Source organism: Cnephaeus nilssonii (assembly GCF_951640355.1).
Source record: "Cnephaeus nilssonii genome assembly, chromosome: 18".
NCBI lineage: Eukaryota > Metazoa > Chordata > Mammalia > Chiroptera > Vespertilionidae > Cnephaeus > Cnephaeus nilssonii.
Window position 1 is genome coordinate 41,245,456 of NC_137089.1, and position 21,826 is coordinate 41,267,281.

Consider the following 21,826-nt stretch of genomic DNA (forward strand, 5'->3'; position numbering starts at 1 on the left):
TGTTGACAGGGATTACCAAAAGGACAGAACCACTGTGGCCTTGGGCCATATTCTCCAAGCACACAAAACCCTTGGCTGTGTCACCTGACCCTTCAATTCAGTTCATGTTTGATTTTGCTGTGTGTTATATGAGTGTGAAAGTACTAAAGAATACAGGAAGGGCTTCAACAGAAACACTCATTTATAGCAACTTACACTAGTGGAGAAGTCATACCATCTATGACAGGTAGAAATTATTCTGAGGATTACAGTAAAGGTGAGAGTGGCATCAGAGTCCAGAGGAGATGGATCTTGTATTTATCTAAGGAGCTGCTCATCGAGCTGGTTAGGGCTGCAGGAACTGCCCGTGGAGATAAGACATCCCGCAGGATGGCCGCCCAGGTAGGAGTGAGGTGCTCCTCGGGCCACAGATGCCCTGTGAAAAGAACACCACTCAGACCAGCAGCAGGGCACACGAGCTTCCTCCTGCTAGGAAGAGCTGAGATGCAGATGGCCTTCTGCTGCTTGCTTCCTTCTCTCTTCTCATAGCTTCAGGAGTCCTCATGTACCTTAGGTGATGGGTCTGTATACTCAGGAAAATACCAGAAGTTCTGTAGAGTATGCCCTTATTAATCACTCAACTTGAAGTTCAACAGCACCAGACTCCTGTTAACTCTAAGTGCCCAGGTCTCTATTTCCACCTTTTCTGAAAAGGCCCAGTCTTTCACCAGGACTTAATTAAAGCACGAAGAAGCACTAAGAGGCAGCAGGCTACACTGCCAGGTGAAGGCGACCTGTGACAGATACAAACAAGCCGCTTTAGTGACTGTCTTCTCTGTTGCCCTCATTTTGGAAATGGACACGTTACTGTTTCCGTAATCTTTTAAAGATCAGTCTTTGTAAAGAAGAACTACCATAGAAATAAATTTTTACATTATTATCTATAAAGAGGTTTAATATCTCTGCGATTTAGTATTCAAGTCTACAGGAAAAAAACAGTGACAACTGCTTTATTATTAAAAGTTACTGAATTCCATGAAGCACACAATGTAACTTATATTCAACTAACAAAAGTTTGATACATGTATTTAAAAATATATAATATATAGGCTTTATCTGTCTTTTAACATTTATATTCTATTTAAAAAGCAATAGCTTTACATATTTTACAACTTGGATTTATAAAATATACACATCCACCCTCTTCAAGTCTTCAAGCAAAGCTTCCATTCCTATTAATAAAATGCACAATGTGTATTTCTAAATATTGAGAGGAAAATGGTACCAAATAATAAAAAATCCATTTTGACTTATAAACATGCAGTCAATTCTAGATAATTTAATAATCTATTCAAATAATTATTTTACCTCAAGCGTGACAATCCATTCCATTTATGTGAACAATCTGTGGCTAATTATGGAGAGGTTTGTATTTTCATGGTAACTGACACAATCTACCAACCTGCTTAGCAGTCTTGCTTCAGGCTTTATAATTAAAGAGGCAGGATTATTTCATCTTTCCCTTTACCAGGAAATGTGACAAGTGATGTCATGTTGAACAAGCCAAAGCCCATGCTTCTGCCTTTGAGCTTAGAAGTAACATAGGAACAGTTTCCTCAAAAACCTGCCAGTGTCTGTGCCAAGAATCAGACCGAGAACTGTTTCCTTTTCTCACTACCTGCACTCGGCTCACGAAGCTGGTGCTCCTTAGGGTGTTAGACAGGCCAGCTTCTAGTCTGGCATTCCTTCCACACATTCAAAATGACTTCCGATGTTACTTTTTTTTTTTTAACCAACGAAGTACCTTTCATAAAAAAATATCTTCTTGTAAACATTCTGGAGATTCATCCCCAAATATATGTTCCAATACTAACATTTTAGAATTAAAATCACAGTCAGTACCATAGAACCAGAACTTCCGACTTCAGGGAAGAGATGGAGTTTGAAAAATGTGTTTAAATTCTGTGGGCCTCTAATGATAATGATAAACAAACGCACAGTTTATGCTGAGAAAGCAAAGGTCTCCCACAAATTATAGTTTAAAAGAGTTCCAAATCTCAAAGTGACTCAGAAACTTAAACAGAAATATACTTTTACTAAAACAAGTAATTTAAAGGAAAGGAAAAGGGAAGTAAAGAAAAAAGGAAAGGAGGAAGGAAGGAGGAAGGGAGAAAAACTTAGAAGTCAGAAAGAGAAACTGAAGAACAAAACACTACACACACATCTGTGAGGACACAGTGAGGAAAAAAGAGGAATAAAAAAACAAAACAAAAAACAACCGACTGTGAAGAGGACTAGGGCTAGTTGGTGCAGATGAAAGACACCCTCTTCACAGATCTTACTCATGCAAAGGTATTAGCCCAACACAGAATACCAGAGCAGCTGATTCTGATAACAAGGAAACCTCAGAAGAGAAACATATGGTTAAGACTGAGTTCTTTATAAAAATCAACTCACACAATTATAAAGCTAAAGCATTCAGCTAAAATATGCACAAAAAAACTAAATAAAAGTGAGAGCGAGAAATATAAGCAGGAGTAACAATAAAGCCTTAGAACTAGTGACACTGAATTCTTTATTTAAAAAAAGTTAACACACAGTACCTCCTCTTCTCTTCTATTTTTAGGGAGAAGCTTTAACAAGGCTTAAATATCTCAATTCTCAAAAACAATAGGCTTTTTAAAAAATAAGACTTGATTAGCAGAAACAAGTCATATGTGGTTACATACCATTTTCACATCACTACTCATTTCCATTATCTGTCAATTCATCTTTGATGCAATCTGGGAATGATCAAGCAGCCACTAGATACCTGTTTTAGAATCTGACAAAATTATTATCCACCACAGGAATCTAATGATATATTATATTGCATATATTTAAAATTTCAGAAGGGAAAAAGTAATAAACTATTCTAGTAATTTTATACCAAATACGGGTATACCTCGTCAAAACAATAAGGATTAATATCTTTCTCCAGGTGAACTGTTTAGAAAAGCTATTTTTAGCATTTGCCCCTGGGGATTAAAAAAAAAGTTTTATTTCCCTGCTAGCTAAAAGGAAGAATTTACACATTATAAGTAAAGTCCTTTAGAGGTGAATATCAAATTCCTTAAGAGAAAATCCATAAAATTTACTTTTAAAAAATGTATCTTAAAAAACTGAAAACCATTTCTCTCTTTAAAGTCTACGGCAAATACCTACTTGACATAATAGTATTTTTCTTTTTTTGAAAGGGCCAAGTTCCTGATCTAAGCATGCAAAATGAGGAACTGAATGCATCACTGTCTTAACAGAATTTGGCAAACCAGAAGAATGGCCTTCAAATAAATAAATAAATAAATAAAAAAGAAGAAAGTGCGCGTTGTCTGAATATGAGAGTAGGATTCTGTAGGCCTCCGCGGCAGACAGTGCCCAGAGGGAAGCAGGGAAGAGGGAAGGCGCAGGTTCCTATGTACATTTTCTTGGCATTGTGGTTGTCTTTCAACAACGTATCACAGAGAAATAGTCATTTAATTATTACAAAGCCATTAATTGCCCTTTCCAGAGCAATGACTCAGGTAAACATCTTATGTCTTTTAATAATGTAACTTACATTTAAAATTAACTCATTAAATCTAAGTGCAAAGGACTTTTCAATGATTCCTAAGTTCAAGGGAGAAATAAAGTGTTATCTGATTGCAAATTTTGAATGGTTGTTGTTTCTATATTTTAGGATATTTCATCCTCATTTCTTCTCTTTAAACCATAAAATGTACTGAAATTATTTGGTTTTCCTTTACTTTCCTCTGCTTCATTTTAATTTTTATGGTGTCTCCATGTAGAGAGAGAGGTATGTTAAAACACTATTATTCATATTTTAAAAACTGAACTGAGGTTATATCTATAATATAGCATTGTTAATCTCTGACCTGGTATATCAATTCTTTTGGTAAATAATGTCACAGGTCATTATTTTTAATAAAAGGATTTTAGTAAGAGGACCAGCAGAACAAAGAGAATTTCCCCCACCTTCACCCCCGAAAATGATCACGTTAATCAGTTTAGAGCAGTTATGCAAAATATGAAAAATATATAATTTACAGCTGCGATTTTCATATTAAAAAGCAGTTAAAAACTAAGAGTAGTTCAAAGCATCCCCAAAAACATTTTCTGTCTTGGTTAAATAGGCCATCTAGTAAGATAGATAAAGACTACTGTGGGAACTTATTTATGCCTAGTCAAGAGAGAACAAAAATGTTTTTAATTTTAAAAAGTGGTAGTTGCTAACTAGCAGTATAAACAGTGTCCACAATTTGGTGGCTGGCTATAGTTTTAATTTTTTTTCAAGTTATTTCTAAAGCAGACGTATTTTTGAAGTCTACCCACCCCTGAGTTCAGCAATTATACTTTAGAGTGTAAAATTATATGCCCTTAATTAACAACATGTACAAAGCTACAAAATGTTGTCTATACAGAGGTTAAAAACAAATTTTAAAATATTATTTGCCAATTATTGATTGGACAGTTTTGCTGGGGTACATATTTCAAATCTTTCAGCCAATTGGCTTTTATTTTTAAGCCCAAATTGATTCATAAATTCACTGCAGGATATGTTAAAAGAGTGCAACAATATGCATTAGTAAAAATAACATTGTAGTAGAAACAGATTTTGCATATGTGAAAAGGTAATTTATAAAATACATTAATCACTTTTTAAAAAGAGAACCTAGCTGCAGTATCATTAACTTACACAGTACTGAGAATTGGACCTTTCAACAATTTTTTTCCTATAGAAAAATTTTTACTGTAAAGCAAAGACTGTAAGCAAAGTCTTTTAAACAAGAAAACAAAACAAAAGAAATCTCTCCAGGAATAACTGTATGGTTGTGTGAGATAAATAAAATAAGTAAACATACCATTGTATAGTGTACTTCTGCCTAAATTTTAAAATAAAAATGTCCACACTCTTTTGATAAAACATTAAGCCTCTGTCAAAAATGTATTTCTTATTTTAGGGTACAGGATTGAAGGACAAGATGATAGTTACAAGTAAAGAAAATTTACAAGAAAAAAATTGACAAAAGTTTTTCAATTAAAATATTGTAACATTCAAACTTGACTTGAAACATAACAAAAGAAACAAAATGGCAAACAAAAAATGGTTTGGGGTTTTCCAAACAAATAAATGAAATAGTGTTTAGGCAGTAGGGCTCATGCTGATGGCTAGCAGGAAGTAACAGAGTGTACTCTACTTGGAAAAATCATTAATGTACAAACAAGCCCAAATTATGGACTGCAGTAATTTAATCATCACTGCCATTTATCTTCCAAAATAAAGCCTTGATTAAACCATTCATACCCTATTATTACTCATACCTTTACTCCAAAGATTAAGGAACTATATACAACAAATGAATTTATTTTCACCATAGGGATAACATATTGTACCTCTCTGCCAATGTTACTTGAAAACCTTCCATGTCAAAACAACTTGACAGTAGATATAAACAATTCAATAAATACGCAATGATCTTTCATTACAGTCCTTTGAAGATGCATGTTAATTCATGCTGTTAACCTTAGGATCACAGTGCATAGAATCCAAACAGAAACAAGTTGGGGTGACTTTCAAAGTAATGTTGGATCCCTCACTTTATTTATAATCCCACTAGAACCGTTAACGTTAATTTCATAGGCCCTATCATGCATTAATCACTGGGTGGCAGGAGTTAATGAAAATTTTTCCTGTTATGACGTCCATTGCCGGCAATGAACGTCCCAAAACCGTCAAGGAAGTCATTGTTATTGCACAATACATGAGGACCTGGAACTTTTCCAAAAGCTTAAAAAAATAAAAATAAAAAATGGAATTATATTTGACATTTCCTGACACCTGCATTAATACTGTATGACTAATAAAAGCATGTCAGTTGCCTGGACTGAACCAGCGATCAACATGCGCCCAGAATGCACACGAGTAAAAATGCAGTAAAAGGAAGTAGTCTTCATTGCCTATAGGTCACTTCCAGTCAAAGGTTAAAGTTCAAAGACTGAATGATCAAAGTGCTCATTTTCTCAGTAGGACTATCTTCTGCTAGGAGGATGATAATAGTGGCATCAACAAGTATCATCTTGAAGAAAAGGAGAAAAAATATAATTAAAAAAGTCAAGCATGTGTTAGTAAAATCTATAAGTTAGTCTGACATAAAAATAATTTCAAGTACCAAGAACAATTAGGTTTACATGTCTGACTTGCTTCCCCCAATCCCTGCAAATAAAAAAGTCCAATTTGTGTTCATTTATATAGTGACAAACAAATCAAGTCCTATTTTTTCAGGGAAATGGTAGTTCATACAAAATTTTTTTAGTTCATACAAATCTTAAAAAGGATGTATTATTAGTTCTATTTAAAATAATAAATTAATATATGTTATCACATATTCAGAATTTATTAATCTTAAGAGAATTCCTTTATGGGCAATAATTTAAAATGGTAACAAGTTCAGAAGTACACCCCTGAGCAACACTGCCATGCTATTTAACACAAAACCAACAAGTCATGTCTTCAGTCTGTTAAAGGAAATAACTTCACAAAGGAGGTATAATCTCCACATCAATCAAATAATGTCATTTTAAAAAAACACGCAGAATTATTTAGTAACGCCTTCTCGTAGCCTCAACACATATTTCTGTAATACGTAGCATCATCTTCTGGGTTCATGACTTGTTTTACAAGATTTATTTCATAAAACATATCTGAAGGATTTATTTTGAGGACTGGTTATTCTTCAGAAAGAAGCTAGATTAGTAGCAACTACTAGAGTTGTTAAAGCTTTCTAACAGAAAATTCTGAAAAATTGGCCAAAATATTTTACAAACCATTCCATGTTCGGATCAATATATTGCTATTACCATTCCTATTCATAATGAGAACTAAAAACCAGTAAACTGACTTCTATCCTAGATAAACTAATGGAATATTCTGTGATCCTACACCTTCTTTTAGAAAAATATTTTTATTGATTTCAGAGAGGAAGGGAGAGGGAAAGATAGAAATATCAATGATGAGAGAGAATCACTGATAGGCTGCCTCCTGCACACCCCCGACTGGGGATTGAGCCTGCACCTCAGGCATATACCCTTGACCAGAACTGAACCTGGGACCCGTCAGTCCGCAGGCCAACGCTCTATCCACTGAGCCAAACCAGCTATGGCTGTGTTCCGTAATCTAAAGGGTGAAACAGACTAGATTTTAAAAATAAATCACATCTAAATTATTAGAATCTCTATAATAAAGAGCCAGGGTGTAACCACTGATCAGGACCAAAGGCTGACCACCCGGAAGTCAGCGCTGGGTTGCCATGGTGACCAAACGCTGACTACTGAGGCTGCAGGCCTGGAAAGAGACCTGAAGAGAGAAGCAGGGGCTAATCTGTAGCATCTGTGGCAGCTTTTTACCAGCACTTGCCTCTCTCTTTCCCTCCGAGCCTGGCAGGCAGCCCTGCCTCCATTTCTCTTAGAGCCTCCATCGGGGCTGCTGATCAGCCCTGCCTTTCTGATCAGGCCCTGTTGGTAGGCCCAGAGATGCTGACTGGCATAGAAACTGACCAATTAGAACTAAATTGGCCAGCAGGGGAGGGCAGTTGGGGGCAACCAGGCTGGCAAGGGGAGGGCAGTTGGGGGCGAGATCAGACCAGCAGGGGAGGGCTGTTGGGGGTGAGATCAGGCCGGCAGGGGAAGGCAGTTAGGGGCGATCAGGCAGGCAGGCAGGTGAGCGGTTAGGAGCCAGTGGTCCTAGATTGTGAGAGGGATGTCCGATCGTGCCTAAACCGGCAGTCGGACATCCCCCAAGGGTTTCCTAATTAGAGAGGGTGCAGGCTGGGCTGAGGGAACCACCCCCTCCATGCACGAATTTCGTGCACCAGGAAACTAGTCCTTTAATAAATAACAAATCTTTAAGAAACTGATGTGGCTCAATGGCTGTGCGTCAACCTAAGAACCAGGTGGTCAAGGTTCAATTCTTAATCAGGGCACATGCCTGGGTTGCGGGACCAATCCACCATGTGCGTAGTGCACGAGGCAGCCAATCAATGATTCTCTCTCATCATTGATGTTTCTATCTCTCTCCCTCTTCCATCCTCTCAGAAATCAATATAAAGTGGATAGTTTATAGCCTCTAAGTGTCACAACTTGAAACTATCTGTTTCTTAAATTACTGTGGAAATGGGAAAAAGAGGACATATTAGTCATGGATGTACAAACTTAAGAATATGAGTAAGTTCTTTAAAATATCACTTCTCCAGTAGTGTATTTCATAATACTAGAAATTAATACTAAAACTAATGACATTTAAATCTCTAAGCTAAGAGATAGCACTAAACTCTATCTAATATGTCAAACTACTGAGGATATAAACTTTAGCATCATGTCATGTGACAAAGTATGCACTAAGTGACAGATAAAATCAACTCAAAGTTACCCAGCAATAAGTTTTTATCTCCAAAGACATATCATCTTTGATAGGTGGTACCATAAATGTACCTTTATCAGGTTGTTCATTCTGGAAGTTTTCCAGGAGAATAGGCTGATGTAGAATGTGCTACCAACATCCAAAATGACTGGGAGATCCATGTGAAGCTATTATTCCTATCTTGATTCCCATGTTGGGTCAGATGTTAAAAGAAATGTAAAACTAATACGACACTATCTGCCTTGAATACTGTATCCTTGGAGGAATAAACTTCCTAAATAAGTTCTGAAAATGGAGTCAATTAAACATTACAACTCCACAATGGCTGTATGGCATCAAGAGTCTGTGAGCAAACACTTAAGTATAGAGACAGGTACAAGCCAAAGCCATGGCCACCTTCTCCTTAAAAAAGAAGGCTCGCCGCTAAGAAGCAAAAAACTCATTGTTAGGAGGAGGAACACAGCGTCCTGGCTAAATGAGAGGGTTCTGGGATACCAGAACTGGCTTACAAAAAATAGTTGTTATAGTGAGCCCATCTTGGATCAAAACAAATATAGGTCTACAAAAGGTACTGAAAGAACACAATGTATTTAACCTCCTGGCTAACGTGTTTGTGGCAAGATGATGTCCTAAAAAAAAAAGAAAATCTATTAACCATTTAATTTTTTTCTGGAACTGCAGAAGCCCCTGCTAAAATTATATTCTCAAATAGAATATACAAATTACCAGTTCCAAACAGGTGACACCTACCATGGCTAACTTCATTGGATTCTGGGAAACATGAATGAGAGAGAACTATATTAGAAGAAGGTCATTTAGTTTTCCCCAGAGTACAATTACCATCACATTATACTGGAAACCATCTCCCTGAATATTTCCAGGAACAGAAGATTAGAAGAAAAGGGACACAGAATAAGATCAGTAGATATGAAGTGGTATGCTACCTCCAAGAAAGACAAAAATCAATCTTTACAGTTAGATTCGTCTCTCAACGTTTAGGGAATTGAAGTTTTCCTTTGATGAACCAATTCAAGAAAGATTTCAGATCAGACAATAAAACTGATATAAAGGGCAAAAGACTGTTAAAATTAGTATAAAGTTTGGACTCATCAATTTAGAGTTCAAAAAGGTAGCACAAATAAAAAGGTTCACAACTAATGTAGATAAATCTATGAATTTATAAGGCAAGGAGAAAAAGAGTTTGTTAATACTAGTTTGAGATTAATTTTATGTTCTTATTCCCTTATAATCCTGCAGGAAATGTTTCAGCTGAATGGAACCAGAATGTAGTCTATAGTTTTGCAAAAGACATTCTTCTGCTCCTTATTAGTTTACTGAATAAAACATATAAACCAGTGATGGGCAACCTTTTGAGCTTGGTGTGTCAAACTTCGCCAAAAAACTGAGCATAACTCGAGTAGTGTGTCACTTTGAGGAAAAAACTAACTCCAAGACTCTAGTCGCAAATGTTTCATCCTCAGGAGCAGCAAATGTTTCATCCTCGGCATGCGGCCGCGTGTCATTAGAAATGGCTACGCGTGTCAGTGCTGACACGCGTGTCATAGGTTCGCCATCACTGATATAAACATTATGCCAATTTACTTCCTATAAGCCTAGTTTTCTGGAGCCAATACTCGAAAGCAGTCTTAAGCTATATTGTTCAATAATCTATCACCTTAAGAAAAGTGCTTCAGTAACCACACATCTGTACTCCTATCTATAGAAAGCAGTAATTTAAGAAACTAAGTTGTAAATGTTTTATATTAATTCCAGAAAGCAAATGTATATTATTAATGGATTCTAGTTGACTGCTAGCTCACTGAAAGTTTTTATAATCTCATAAAAATATTCTTTCTTATCTTTTTCAAGAACAATTGTGTCTGCTTTATAATATAAAAAGTTGAGGCTCAATCATTCATTCACTTGTACACTGAACTGGATACAGACTTGTCATTTAAGAAGATTCTAGCTCTGAACCACAGGTAAATCCCACAGATCCTCAGTATGCTGAGATAAACTGTCCATTCTAATACATATTTTGGTTAGGTCCCTTTATTTTTTTTAACCCTATTCTCTCAACTCAATTGATTTTTCAAAGCATATGGATCCCTGCTTTAATTAGCAACACAGAATATTTGCATCCCAATGCAGATATGATCTTGGTCAACTTCAAGTAAGCAATAATAAAGGATATGTATTCACATATTAATGAGTTTTATAATACATATACCTAGGCCATTGGTATAGCCTACTGCCTCGGCTACAGACCAGTACAGCATGTTATTGTACTGAATACTGTAGGCACCTGTAATGCAGTGGTAAATATCTAAACATATCTAAACATAGAAAAGGGATAGTAAAAATATGGTATTAAAGATTATGAGATTATATTCTTATGGGAACACTGTTGACTGAAACATCGTTCCGTAGCACAGATTATAAAATATATAATGTATATAAAGACAATTAATAGTAGGGTAGCAGTGACTAGGCTAATTTTCAAGGTATGCTAACTAATAATGCAGAAGATGACAAATTTAAGCTGAGAGGCTTTTTTTCAAGAACCCAACACTGGTAATATCTGGCAGCTCAATTTTGGTGTCAGCTGAGTCCTCCTCTTCTAAAACCAGGAGATAAACTAAATCTCAGATTTGTTGTTTTTCATTAATAGTGCCTTCATCCTGCATCCAGAAGCCCCCTCTGAAGTACACATAAATCACCAGACTAAACCCCAAACCTCTCCTGTCTCTTTGGCTACACTTGACACATATTCTGACCCACGCTGATCCAAGGATGTTGGCTAGCACCACAGAGCAGGACTGTGGAGCTCCATACCTGAGGCCTACCATTCTGCATGTTTCTAGAAACTGAAATGTTAAGTGTTTCAGGAAGTTCATCCAATTCCAAGCAAATCTTTGTTTAGTCTGATCTTTTTGTTTAGCTTTGCTGACACACTTTTTAATCCTTTCAGAATTAGATGCTGCTAAGAAGTAACAAAAGACCATCAGTCTTGGTAACTTGGTTATAAAGAGAACATGGTCAATGAAGATCTTTTGGAAGAAAGCAGCTAAGCAGAAACAAACATCTAAAACTTGATATATTCTGCTTTATAAGTGAGTATGATTACCTTTTTGATAAGATTTTTCAAATTCAACTACAATGTCAAGGTAGGCTGTTTTTCACATTGCCCATAACTGTTAATTATTCTTAAGTGTAAAAAGAAGACACTACATGGTACCCAGCTGACACACTTTATCTTTTTTTTTTTAATATATATTTTATTAATTTTTTACAGAGAGGAAGGGAGAGGGATAGAGAGTTAGAAACATCAATGAGCTGCCTCCTGCACACCCCCTACTGGGGATGTGCCCGCAACCAAGGTACATGCCCTTGACGGGAATCGAACCTGGGACCCTTCAGTCCGCAGGCCGACGCTCTATCCACTGAGCTAAACCAGTCAGGGCCACACTTTATCTTTTTAAAGATGAAGAAAATGTTCAAAGAAGATTCTCTGCACGTATCCACCCACATTTATAACTGAGCAGCTGCCCTACCATCACAAAATATATACTAATATTACTCTTCCACATCAGGCTCACTCATGGAGCAAAACTGTTGATTTAAGAGTAATTGTGGGAAGGGAATGATTTAAACTTACAGGGTTCAAGAAAACACATTGAGGTAAGAATGGTCGCTATAAGTTAATGAACTAAGGATGTTCGAAATAATTATCTGTAAATGAAAAAGAACATGTGTTCTGGGGCTAGGATACTATCCCAGGACTGAAACTGGACTAGAGTAGTCATGATTTAGTTGAATTAGAATCCAGTGCCTTTAAAAAATGGCTTATTATTTGTATTTCAGAGGGAGGGAAAGGAAGAGGGGATACTTTTAATCTGTTTATTGAGAAAATTCATTCCGATACAAACCCTGGACTATTTTACATTAAGAGGTAAATTTTGCTTAAAAAGTCTCGCTTGGCCTGGCTGGCATGGCTCAGTGGTTGAGCGTCAATCTATGGACCAGGAGTTCACATTTCGATTCCCGGTCAGGGCATGTGCCCAGGTTGCAGGCTGAACCCCCAGTGGGGGGCATGCAGGAGGCTGCCAATTGATGATTCTCTAATTGATGTTTCTATCTCTCTCCCTTTCTGAAATCAATAAAAAAAATGTATTAAAAAAAAAACACACAACTCTGTCTTTTCTTGGCACTTTTTGGCCAACTTAGACATGATCCATCTCCAAATATTAAAAGACTTTTCTAGTTTAGTTATGGAAGTACAGATTTCTCAGAAAGTAACAGATAAAAACTATTTATATCGAAATAACTTCTATTATAAGTGTATTTTATTTTAAAGAACTGATTTTTATATTTTTAGTATCACTGTGTGAATTTCTCCATTTCTTATTAAAAAACAGGTAATAAGAAATTCTGGAAGTATCTATATATATAAAAGCCCAGCAACCAGAATGGTGGAACGACCAGAACGACCGGTGGCTATGACACACACTGCAGCAGCCAACCAGCCTGATCCGGGCCCTGATCAGCCCCACTTCCCCCACTGGCCCAGCCCGATGGGCCCCCACTGGGGTGGGCTGGCTGGACCCCACCTGTGCATGAATTCATGCACTGGGCCTCTAGTTCTTAGATAAAAGGCTTCTCATAAGTCCTTTCAACTATATAAGGGCAGCATTGGAGATCTTGAAAGATGATTAAGTTGTAGAGAGGGTTATACTTTTTTTTAATCCTCACCCAAGGGCATACTTAGAAAGAGGAAGGGGGGAGGGGAGAGAAGGAAAGACAGGGAGGGAGAAGAGAGGAAAGGAGGGAGAGGGGGAGGGAGGGAGAGAGAGAAAAAGAGAGAAACATCAATGTGAGAAATACTAATCAGTTACTTTATGTTAGCACCCTGACGGGGATGAAGCCCACCACCCAGGTTACGTACAACCAGCAACCTCTAGGTGCATAGCACAATGCTCAACCAACTGAGCCACTCCAGCCAGGCAAGAGAGGGTTATACTATAAAAATAGATGTATTTTTAAAATTCACCACTCTAGGACAATTTCCTCTCACATTTTAAAACTTGGTTAAAAGCATTATAAAAGACAATGGAATTTTTCTGTTATTAGTGAGGCTGAATCTGAAATAAAATGACCACTATCTTAGGAACTTTGACACTTTAAAGGCACAGAAGAAAGAAGCAGCATAGTGTTTGGTCCTACAATGCAAGAGGCAGTAAAAGAAGGAATAGTCAGCAATGTGAATTGAAGTAAAGGGCCGTTTAATCAAAGTAGGGTCTTGTTAAAAGTTTTAGTGGAACTTCAGTGCTCAGAAAGAATTCCTGAAATCTGACTATTAATGCATCTTATTTGGAACGTTGTCCTTTATAGCTAAGAATCCCTGAATAACTATTAGAGGAGGAAGCATTTTCTTTAATTTGATGGGTCAGCTCTAACAATGTGGTTCTCCCTCCCAGAGAACAGCACCAAAACTGAAGGAGTACACAGGCATCAAAACCTCTATTTCAAACATCAGGTTTCCCAATAACTAGCTATAATTTGATCTAAACATTATTAAGGACTTCCTTTTTGTAATATAATGGTAGTTTCAAAATGTTAAAGCAATTTTAGATTTTACTTGTATGATGGTTATGATTTTACGTGCCCCATTAAGAAGCTAATCTAACTTATCCATAAAATATCTTAAAGTATTTTTAAAAATTTTCTCCATATTACAAAAATCCAACATCTTTTTCTCAAGCAAAAAGATATTTTTCAAATCAAAATGCTAAAAAGTTATTATTCTAAAATAAAACTGCTTACCATGATACCACCATTTTGTTTTCTTTGGATTCTTGTTACATGTTCGAACATAAAAAGAATTATCTGGTGGTCGTCTCTGAAACGAAAAAGAGTTTAAATAGATAAGAAGTTGTAAAATAGAAAAGCATAAGGGAGAGACAGATTTAATAAAAGCTTTAGCAAAACTGTTATAGAATGTATAAAAAAACAATATAACTGCTGATGGCATAAATGAAAGAAAACCTAGGGAATGTAGACATTTGACACTAAAGTTGCTTTTAAAAAACTAGAAGTGTGTGGTTTAGTTTGAGTTAGGCTCCTGTGGGATTACTAGAGAATGAATATCAACTAGTAGTGGCATCATTAGGTTTGAAAAATTTTGGTTTCATTTACCTTATCTCCCTAGAAATAAGTTAATAATTACTTTTGTGAGCTAATTAAAACAAAAAAGTCTACCTAATTAGATTTGTCTGAGAAAACTAATGCAACTTATACACCTCCACAAAGGATTTTACTTTTCTGTAAGATCACCAAGGACAGACCACAGGATTCAGTTTCCAAATAACATGAGAAAAAAGGGGAAAAGATATATTGGCATTTCTGCTGTACATATATATGCCTTACTAGAGCCATACTATAAACATATGGCAGCTTTGCAAGAGATATACATCAGAAACAGTGATGCCAACACTGAAGATAGATTATAGAAGAGGGCTGTCCTGAAAACTTTTGTATATTAATCAGGCACAAGGAATATGTGACACTAAAGATTTGGAAACAGGTCAAACCTGTACTACAGTCACAGAGGGTAGGTTTGTAGCTAATAGGATAGGCTCAAGCAAAATGCAATGGAGAGCAGGACTACCTAGAGACAGCAGGAAGGAAAACAGGTAGTCCACCTCATCTAAAACTCACATACACGACTCTAATCTTAGCCGAGCCTCATAATGCCCCTAGGAGTTAATATTAACTTAACAAAAGGGAAGAGTAGAGCATAAGACGTACAACAACTATCCCAAGATTACCCTGTTAATACAGTCTGGGGAAATTCCTGAAAAATTAATATTATGACATTAGATGCCTGACTACTTCAAAGACTAGATGATCTGCTGTTGCTTGTCCTGCAAAGTCATAACCAGTGCTCACATGGAATAAATTGCTACTACTACGGCAAATAATTTCACAAACTACTTTTATGTATATTTATTAGAACCCAATTAAAAAACACTTAACTCTATTTGTTTAAGTCAAGAATATAACCTAACTGGTAAGTAACCAAGGAGATTGTGTTCTTAGAAAAAATAAACTATATATAAAGATGGATTACCAAATTGTTTTAGAAATGAAACATAGGCTGGGAAGTTTGGTCTATCTGTATTATTAGGGCACTGAGAATAAAGGGTTGATTACTGAAAAACCCTTGATCTCAAATCTACTAAAACCTACTGACATAACAGATTTACTAGTAAATGCCTCAGTTTAGGAAACCAGTCTTGACTATGAAAAGGGAAACTGGAACAAAACAATTATGACTAAATCTAAATTCTTAAAAGCCTATAGTAAAAATTAAAATTTGCATTAAAGAAGAGTCAACTAGCAAAGTGAAACTCAGACAACCATGTCACCACAGAATACAATTCACCTGCTTTACTAGAAGAGTTTTCGGTGGATATTTAAAAGACATTTTAAAGCTTATTTGAAGCTAGAGCACCTCAATGACAAAGCAAGTTTCCTCTTTGTAATCTACTACTTAGCACAGTTAAAATAGCATCAAGTAGGTACCTAATAAATGTTTGCTGAATTTCATTACAGAGTTAATGCTGCCAGAATGCTGACTTCCAGATTACCATCTTTGTTGAATACATTATAGTTGATACAATATTATATAGCTTATCAATAATTCAAATGGAGTGGCTAGTCTTACATATGAAATATCAAATAAATGGTAGCAAACAACTAAATATGAGGGGAATGGTAAAGCTTAGAAAAAGATGAAGAAGGTAAAGAATATAGTAATTTTCTAGTTTTTAATAGTAAATCCATAAATTTAAATGTAAACAAAAGTTAATCATCAGGTATATGCAAGAGCTATGTGCAGATATCACTAGTATTCATCTCAGCTTTTCTTATTCAATCCTGTTACTTCCTCACTTTTCTATAGACATTAAACATTAGCAGGGACATAGAAACCCTAGTCATTGCAAACTGCTCTGTTCTACTAAAAGCTTAAATTGGTATGTGTCCTGGGGAAGAAAATATGGAAGTAATAAATGAGTAAGACTTATTTCCAAAGCCCTAGGGGTTTACTAAAGCTCAAATTTAGTGTTAAAATGCAGCTTAGAAAAGCCAAAGAGGAAACTAAAGTTAAAAAGTGATACTAACATATGTACCCTATTTCATCTCTTTTAAGATGTACATTTTTCCTTTACAGTTTAATATTCTTAACTAATGGTGTGTCACAAGTTTAACTGCCCGAGTTAATTTCCTTACTTATATGGTATATAAAAGTGCATTTTAAGGGCTCTTAATACTGTAATTTGAAAAAAAACAAAACAATTTAACCCATTATTTAACCATGCCCAGTTGAACAAACCCTTCTTTTTTCCTTTTTAAACCTAACATCAAGAAACTTGTTATGGAACTAACATCCCAAGAAACTTACTTTGCAAACAGTGGCTTAAAGTGCTTGAGTCTAGATAACCTACTGTTTAAAAACAAAGTACTCTGCTAGCCAGTTTGGCTCAGTGGATAGAGCGATGGCCTGTGGACCAAAGGGTCCCGGGTTTGATTCCGGTCAAGGGCATGTACCTCGGTTGCAGGCTCCTCCCCTGCTCGGGCCTTGTCAGGGAGCATGCAGGAGGCAACCAATTGATGTGTTTCTCTCACATCGATATTTCTCTCTGTCTTTCCCTCTCTCTTCCACTCTGTCTCTAAAAAAAAAAATCAATGGACAAATATCCTTGGGTGAGGATAAAAAAAATTAAAGTACTATCTTAAAAGTTCTCTAAATACAAATTTAATAAAAATGACAGTTCAATTTGGAAATAGAAAAATAAATAACCTCTCAGCTCTCTAATCTCAAGGAGAAGCTTGTTTCCTCTGTAAACAGAATACAAAGGAAAGCCCCAGGGGAAGTAAGGCTTCAAAACCACAGCACTCTATGAATATTGTGCCGCACTAACCCTCAAGTGGGAGTGACAAAAGGACCAGAAGTGCAGAGGATTTAGGGTCTTTAAAAGGATATCTTAAATATTAACTCATGTGACTTTTGTTTTTGGTCTTATTCTCCTCTGCATCAGACAAAGAACCTGTGGATTTGTAAAGGAGAGTAAGAGGACAAGTCCTAAAAATTCTCCTGGTAATCTAGTCTGTCGCCTTCAACCTAATCATTATGATAGCAAAGCTCCAGTTCCTGGGAAATGCCTTCAAAGAGGCTGATACGGTGAGAGCCAGCACAGGAAGAAAGCAGGGGAGTAGGGAACTCCCTCATGATGCTTGTTCTTGGGGCTTTTCACTCTGAAATCTAGAAACAAGAATTTCTTGTACACTTTTGCCCTGTGCATGTTTATGGAAATAAAATGCAGACTGTTTAGAACATCTGCAGGTATTTTCTGTTTAAGAAATATAAAACAATATCTAACTTCTATTTGGGATGAAAGATGATCAAAATATGCATTCCCTATTAACTTTATAATAAAAAACATTAAGTCCTTCCTTCAAGTAAAATTATATTAAAATAGTTTCTCTACCTAAACTGAAAGAAGAGACATTACCTGGAATAATTCTGAAAAGTCCTACCTTTTCTTTGCAGCTGGAAAGCATGCTAATAATGCTAAGACAAACTGATTGGACTGAGAGCGCTGGGGACCAGTCTTCTGTTAGAATGGATAAACAGATATGACCATTGCTATAAACATGAGGATGAACGGGAATATTTTCACCAGTAAACATGACCTAAGAAAGAATAAAATTCCATTAACATGCAAATATTCTGTATGACCAAAAAAAAAAAAATTTCCCCACATAACTTAATATTTTTAAAACCAAATTAAAAACAAACAAAAACAGTGCCAGGAACAAGATAAATAACTGCTTTTTTATTCTGATGAATTCAGTAAATACTGGTTTCACTGTATGAATGCCCACGTCATAGGGGGAGGAAACCCCCAAATTATCTATTTTGTATTTCAGCTATTTTTCAAATCCCCTATAAAAATTTTCAAACTACCATGTATTTTTAGACTAGGAAAAGTCAACTTTCCATTTGTAAGAATGGTTTTCAAATTCTATTCATTGCTCTCCGCATATAGGAATCAAATACAATAAAATTCCCAACAGAAAGTATTCAATTTTGAGACAATATGAGTTATAGTTGGGAGGAACACCCCTTCCACCTGGAACAATGCTACCAGCTCAGGTGCTATATGCAAAAGGAAATGACTGCATGTATCCACCGCCTCTAAACTCACACATCCATTATGATGGGCACAAATTACTACTTATTAATCAGTAAATAACTATGTGTCTAGACAAAAATAAAAAACACAAAACTGGGGGTTGCTGTTTTTCTCTGCCTTTTCTTTTACTCAATTCTTATAATAGTTTTTCCTTTCTCCATCTTGCTTATACACTATTTTGAAAGGTAATAAATCTATTATTTCCTTCCTTTGCCCTAATAATACAACAAATATCCTAACAGTAGTGTTTCTTATACATATCTACCTAAGCATCTGAAAAAGAAGATTAGATCCATGTATCCTGAAGAATTTATAAGCATAGCCCAAAGTAGGTCAAAGACAATAAAAGTTATTTTTAAGAATGTTTATATGTTACTTCATATTAAATTATTTATTTTAACATATAAGTTAATTCACCAATCTTTAACTGAATTTTATTCTGCAATAAAATGTACCATTTTTATTCTGTTGTTTAGTATTCATTGCTAATTCCTGAACTGGCCTTTAAAAAAATTACCTGAAGATGTGGATAAAAATACAAATTCAAGGATCCACTTTCACAGATTTTGAATCAGTAGGTATAATGGGATTATTATAAAGCTCATCAAATATAAACCAGTAGTTTCCAAACAAGACTTACAGTATTTTTCTCAGTCCTGCAAACTGCCTCACACTTGAATATAGCAGAATCTTAGTATGAAGAAACTTTACCTTAACTTATGACAGAAACTGATGATGAAACATATATTGCTCTAGGCATACCTTTCCTTCCCTTTAGAGAGAAAAGAGAGCCAGTGAAATAAACGTGGCCAGCGTAAAGTATGTCATAATTTAATATAGGACACGTTGTAGAAGATTACCATATGCTAGGCCTTTTCTTTTATATTTACACAGCTAGCTACAAATCTAATTTTATTACAATCTCACAAATACTTACATTTAACAAAGCACTCTTTCATACAAGTAGGAGTTCTCTAATATTTCAAACACACTACTAACATATGGGACTCATTTCCTTGGCTAAAGCTAATATAAGACAGCAAAAGGATTTTTTTTTTCTCAAAGGAATGACTTTTTCAAACATTATTCTTTTTTTTTTCTCTTTAAAATCTGGCCATCCACCCTCCATTCACACTAAAGAGAGCTAAAATAAAGCTGAAAAATAAAAGCAAAATCTCAAAATAAGAGACATCAAGTTGCTTTCCCTGCCCAATTACAGAAAACCCCTGAAAGACTGGCACAGCTGGGTTAGAAGTATACCATTTACCTGAATTATATCTACCCATGCTAATGCTTTTTTCACGACTTTTTGCTTAAAGAAAGTACTGCTCTGCAAAAGAAAATGACTGCTTACATGGTCTTGCAATTCTTGAGTTTATCCTAGTTTCCACAGGCTATTTTAATTTAATTTTTAAAATTAAATTTTATTTTTTACCAGTACAAATTATAGTTTATTATTACATGCATTTGATATTCCCACAACCTATTGTAGATGTCTACAGTGGGTATTAACGAATCTCACAGAATATGCATCTGCTTTGGGATATTCCTTTTGCCAGAAAATACCATTGGACCAGTAGGATATATTTATTAAGAATGCAAGCAATGCCCAAGAGCTTATTCCCTGACCACAACAATTATTTTTTCACAGGATATTTTTCAGTAACAACTCTTTTTTAAGAAGTCAAGTAGAACAGTGCTTTGAAAGTGCCAATAAATGAATAACCACAAAGTTATCTTCTTTGGCAAAAAAGAATCAATGTTTCAGCAACCATCAAAGGAAAATACACAGACAAATACAAAGGTCAACACTGCATGCTCTGACTAGCCAATGCACAGAGCAGAAGGAAAGCAGTATTCTTGGACAGAAATGATGGTATACGAAATCATTTGGCCTGGGAGCCAAGAAATATGCACAGACCAGAAGGAAACAAGGAGAAGCGAGAGGAAAGGGACACCTGCAGCAGAAGCAGCACAGTCTGTAAGCAGAGAAGAGCCAGAAATCAAGAGATCAGCTCCGAAGTATGAGGGGACTGAAATAAAAATCAAGTCTCCGTAACCCTTAAAAAACAAACAAACAAAACGGGGCTTTTTAACATGCTGCATGCAGGGCAAATGCAGACAGTCCAAAACTTTTAGCCACCATAAAAACAGGGGAATGAATTAGTTGTACACAGTACAGGTAACCCCTAAGGCTTAACCTGACAGATACAGAATTTTAGAAGTCCCAGGTCTAAACATGGAAAGGCTGAGTTTACATGCCATAGATGAATTGCTAAAATAAAAGAAAAAACTTTTCAAGAGTTTATCATGTAAAAAGCTGGTAAGTGGTTTCTACAGGCTGTTTTAATGTAAACTTTACTATTCTGGTCCTCTGCATGCGATTGGGAGAGTAACCAAGGCTGAATTTCTTCAAGATCACTCTCTCAATCATCCTCATTTACTTAACACCAGTAGAAGCCAAAGGAGGAAATGTACATTTCAGTTATTTTAATGCAGCCAAGTAAGTTCTAAAACCTTAAGAGATAATTAAGCTATTTTCAGAGTTCAAAACTTTTTATTTGAAGTCCCAAGTAGCTGATAAAACTATCTAAAACAAGTCTGGCAAGACAACTGAATACAAACGAAATTGAAACCAAAAGGAATAAATAAGAATGTTGCTAATTTATTTATTTTTAAAATAATTTATTCATGCCCGGCTGGTGTGGCTCAACAGGTGAGCACTGACCCAGGAACCAGGAGATCGCTGGTTCAATTCCCGGTCAGGGCACATGCCCAGGTTGCGGGCTTGATCCCCAGTAGGGGCCGTGCAGAAGGCAGCCAATCGATGGCTTTCTCTCTCATCGATGTTTCTATCTCTCTCTTTCCCTTCTTCTCTCTAAAAATCAATAAAAATATTTTTTTAAAAAATAATAATTTATTCAGATACAAACTAGTCATATAGACCTAATGCATGTAAACCACACCTAAAGTTCTCAGTCTGCATTAGAAGCAGTCCTCAGATGTCTCTAAACTTCCAAACATCTCCCTATCAGTGTGGCTCATTTTCAAGAGCAGGTGAGATCTGAGAGAGAACTGTGCTCAAGATTCATATAATTTTATAAGCGTGCATATCATACATCCAACCTAAAATTTT

The 21,826-nt window shown here is 35.9% G+C and overlaps 1 protein-coding gene across 1 annotated transcript in view; it reads right to left on the reverse strand.

Moving 5' to 3' along the window:
- Positions 1 to 973: 973 nt before the first annotated feature.
- The window catches only part of UBE2W (ubiquitin conjugating enzyme E2 W), a 50,364-nt gene continuing 29,511 nt past the window's right edge, over positions 974 to 21,826 (reverse strand). The window contains exons 4-6 of the mRNA XM_079796400.1: positions 18,032 to 18,187; positions 14,255 to 14,330; positions 974 to 6,092 (exon numbers count right to left, since the gene is read on the reverse strand). Of these exons, the coding sequence (XP_079652526.1) occupies positions 6,079 to 6,092; positions 14,255 to 14,330; positions 18,032 to 18,187 (246 nt within the window). The 3' untranslated portion in view covers positions 974 to 6,078. The remainder of the gene's footprint in view (positions 6,093 to 14,254; positions 14,331 to 18,031; positions 18,188 to 21,826) is intronic.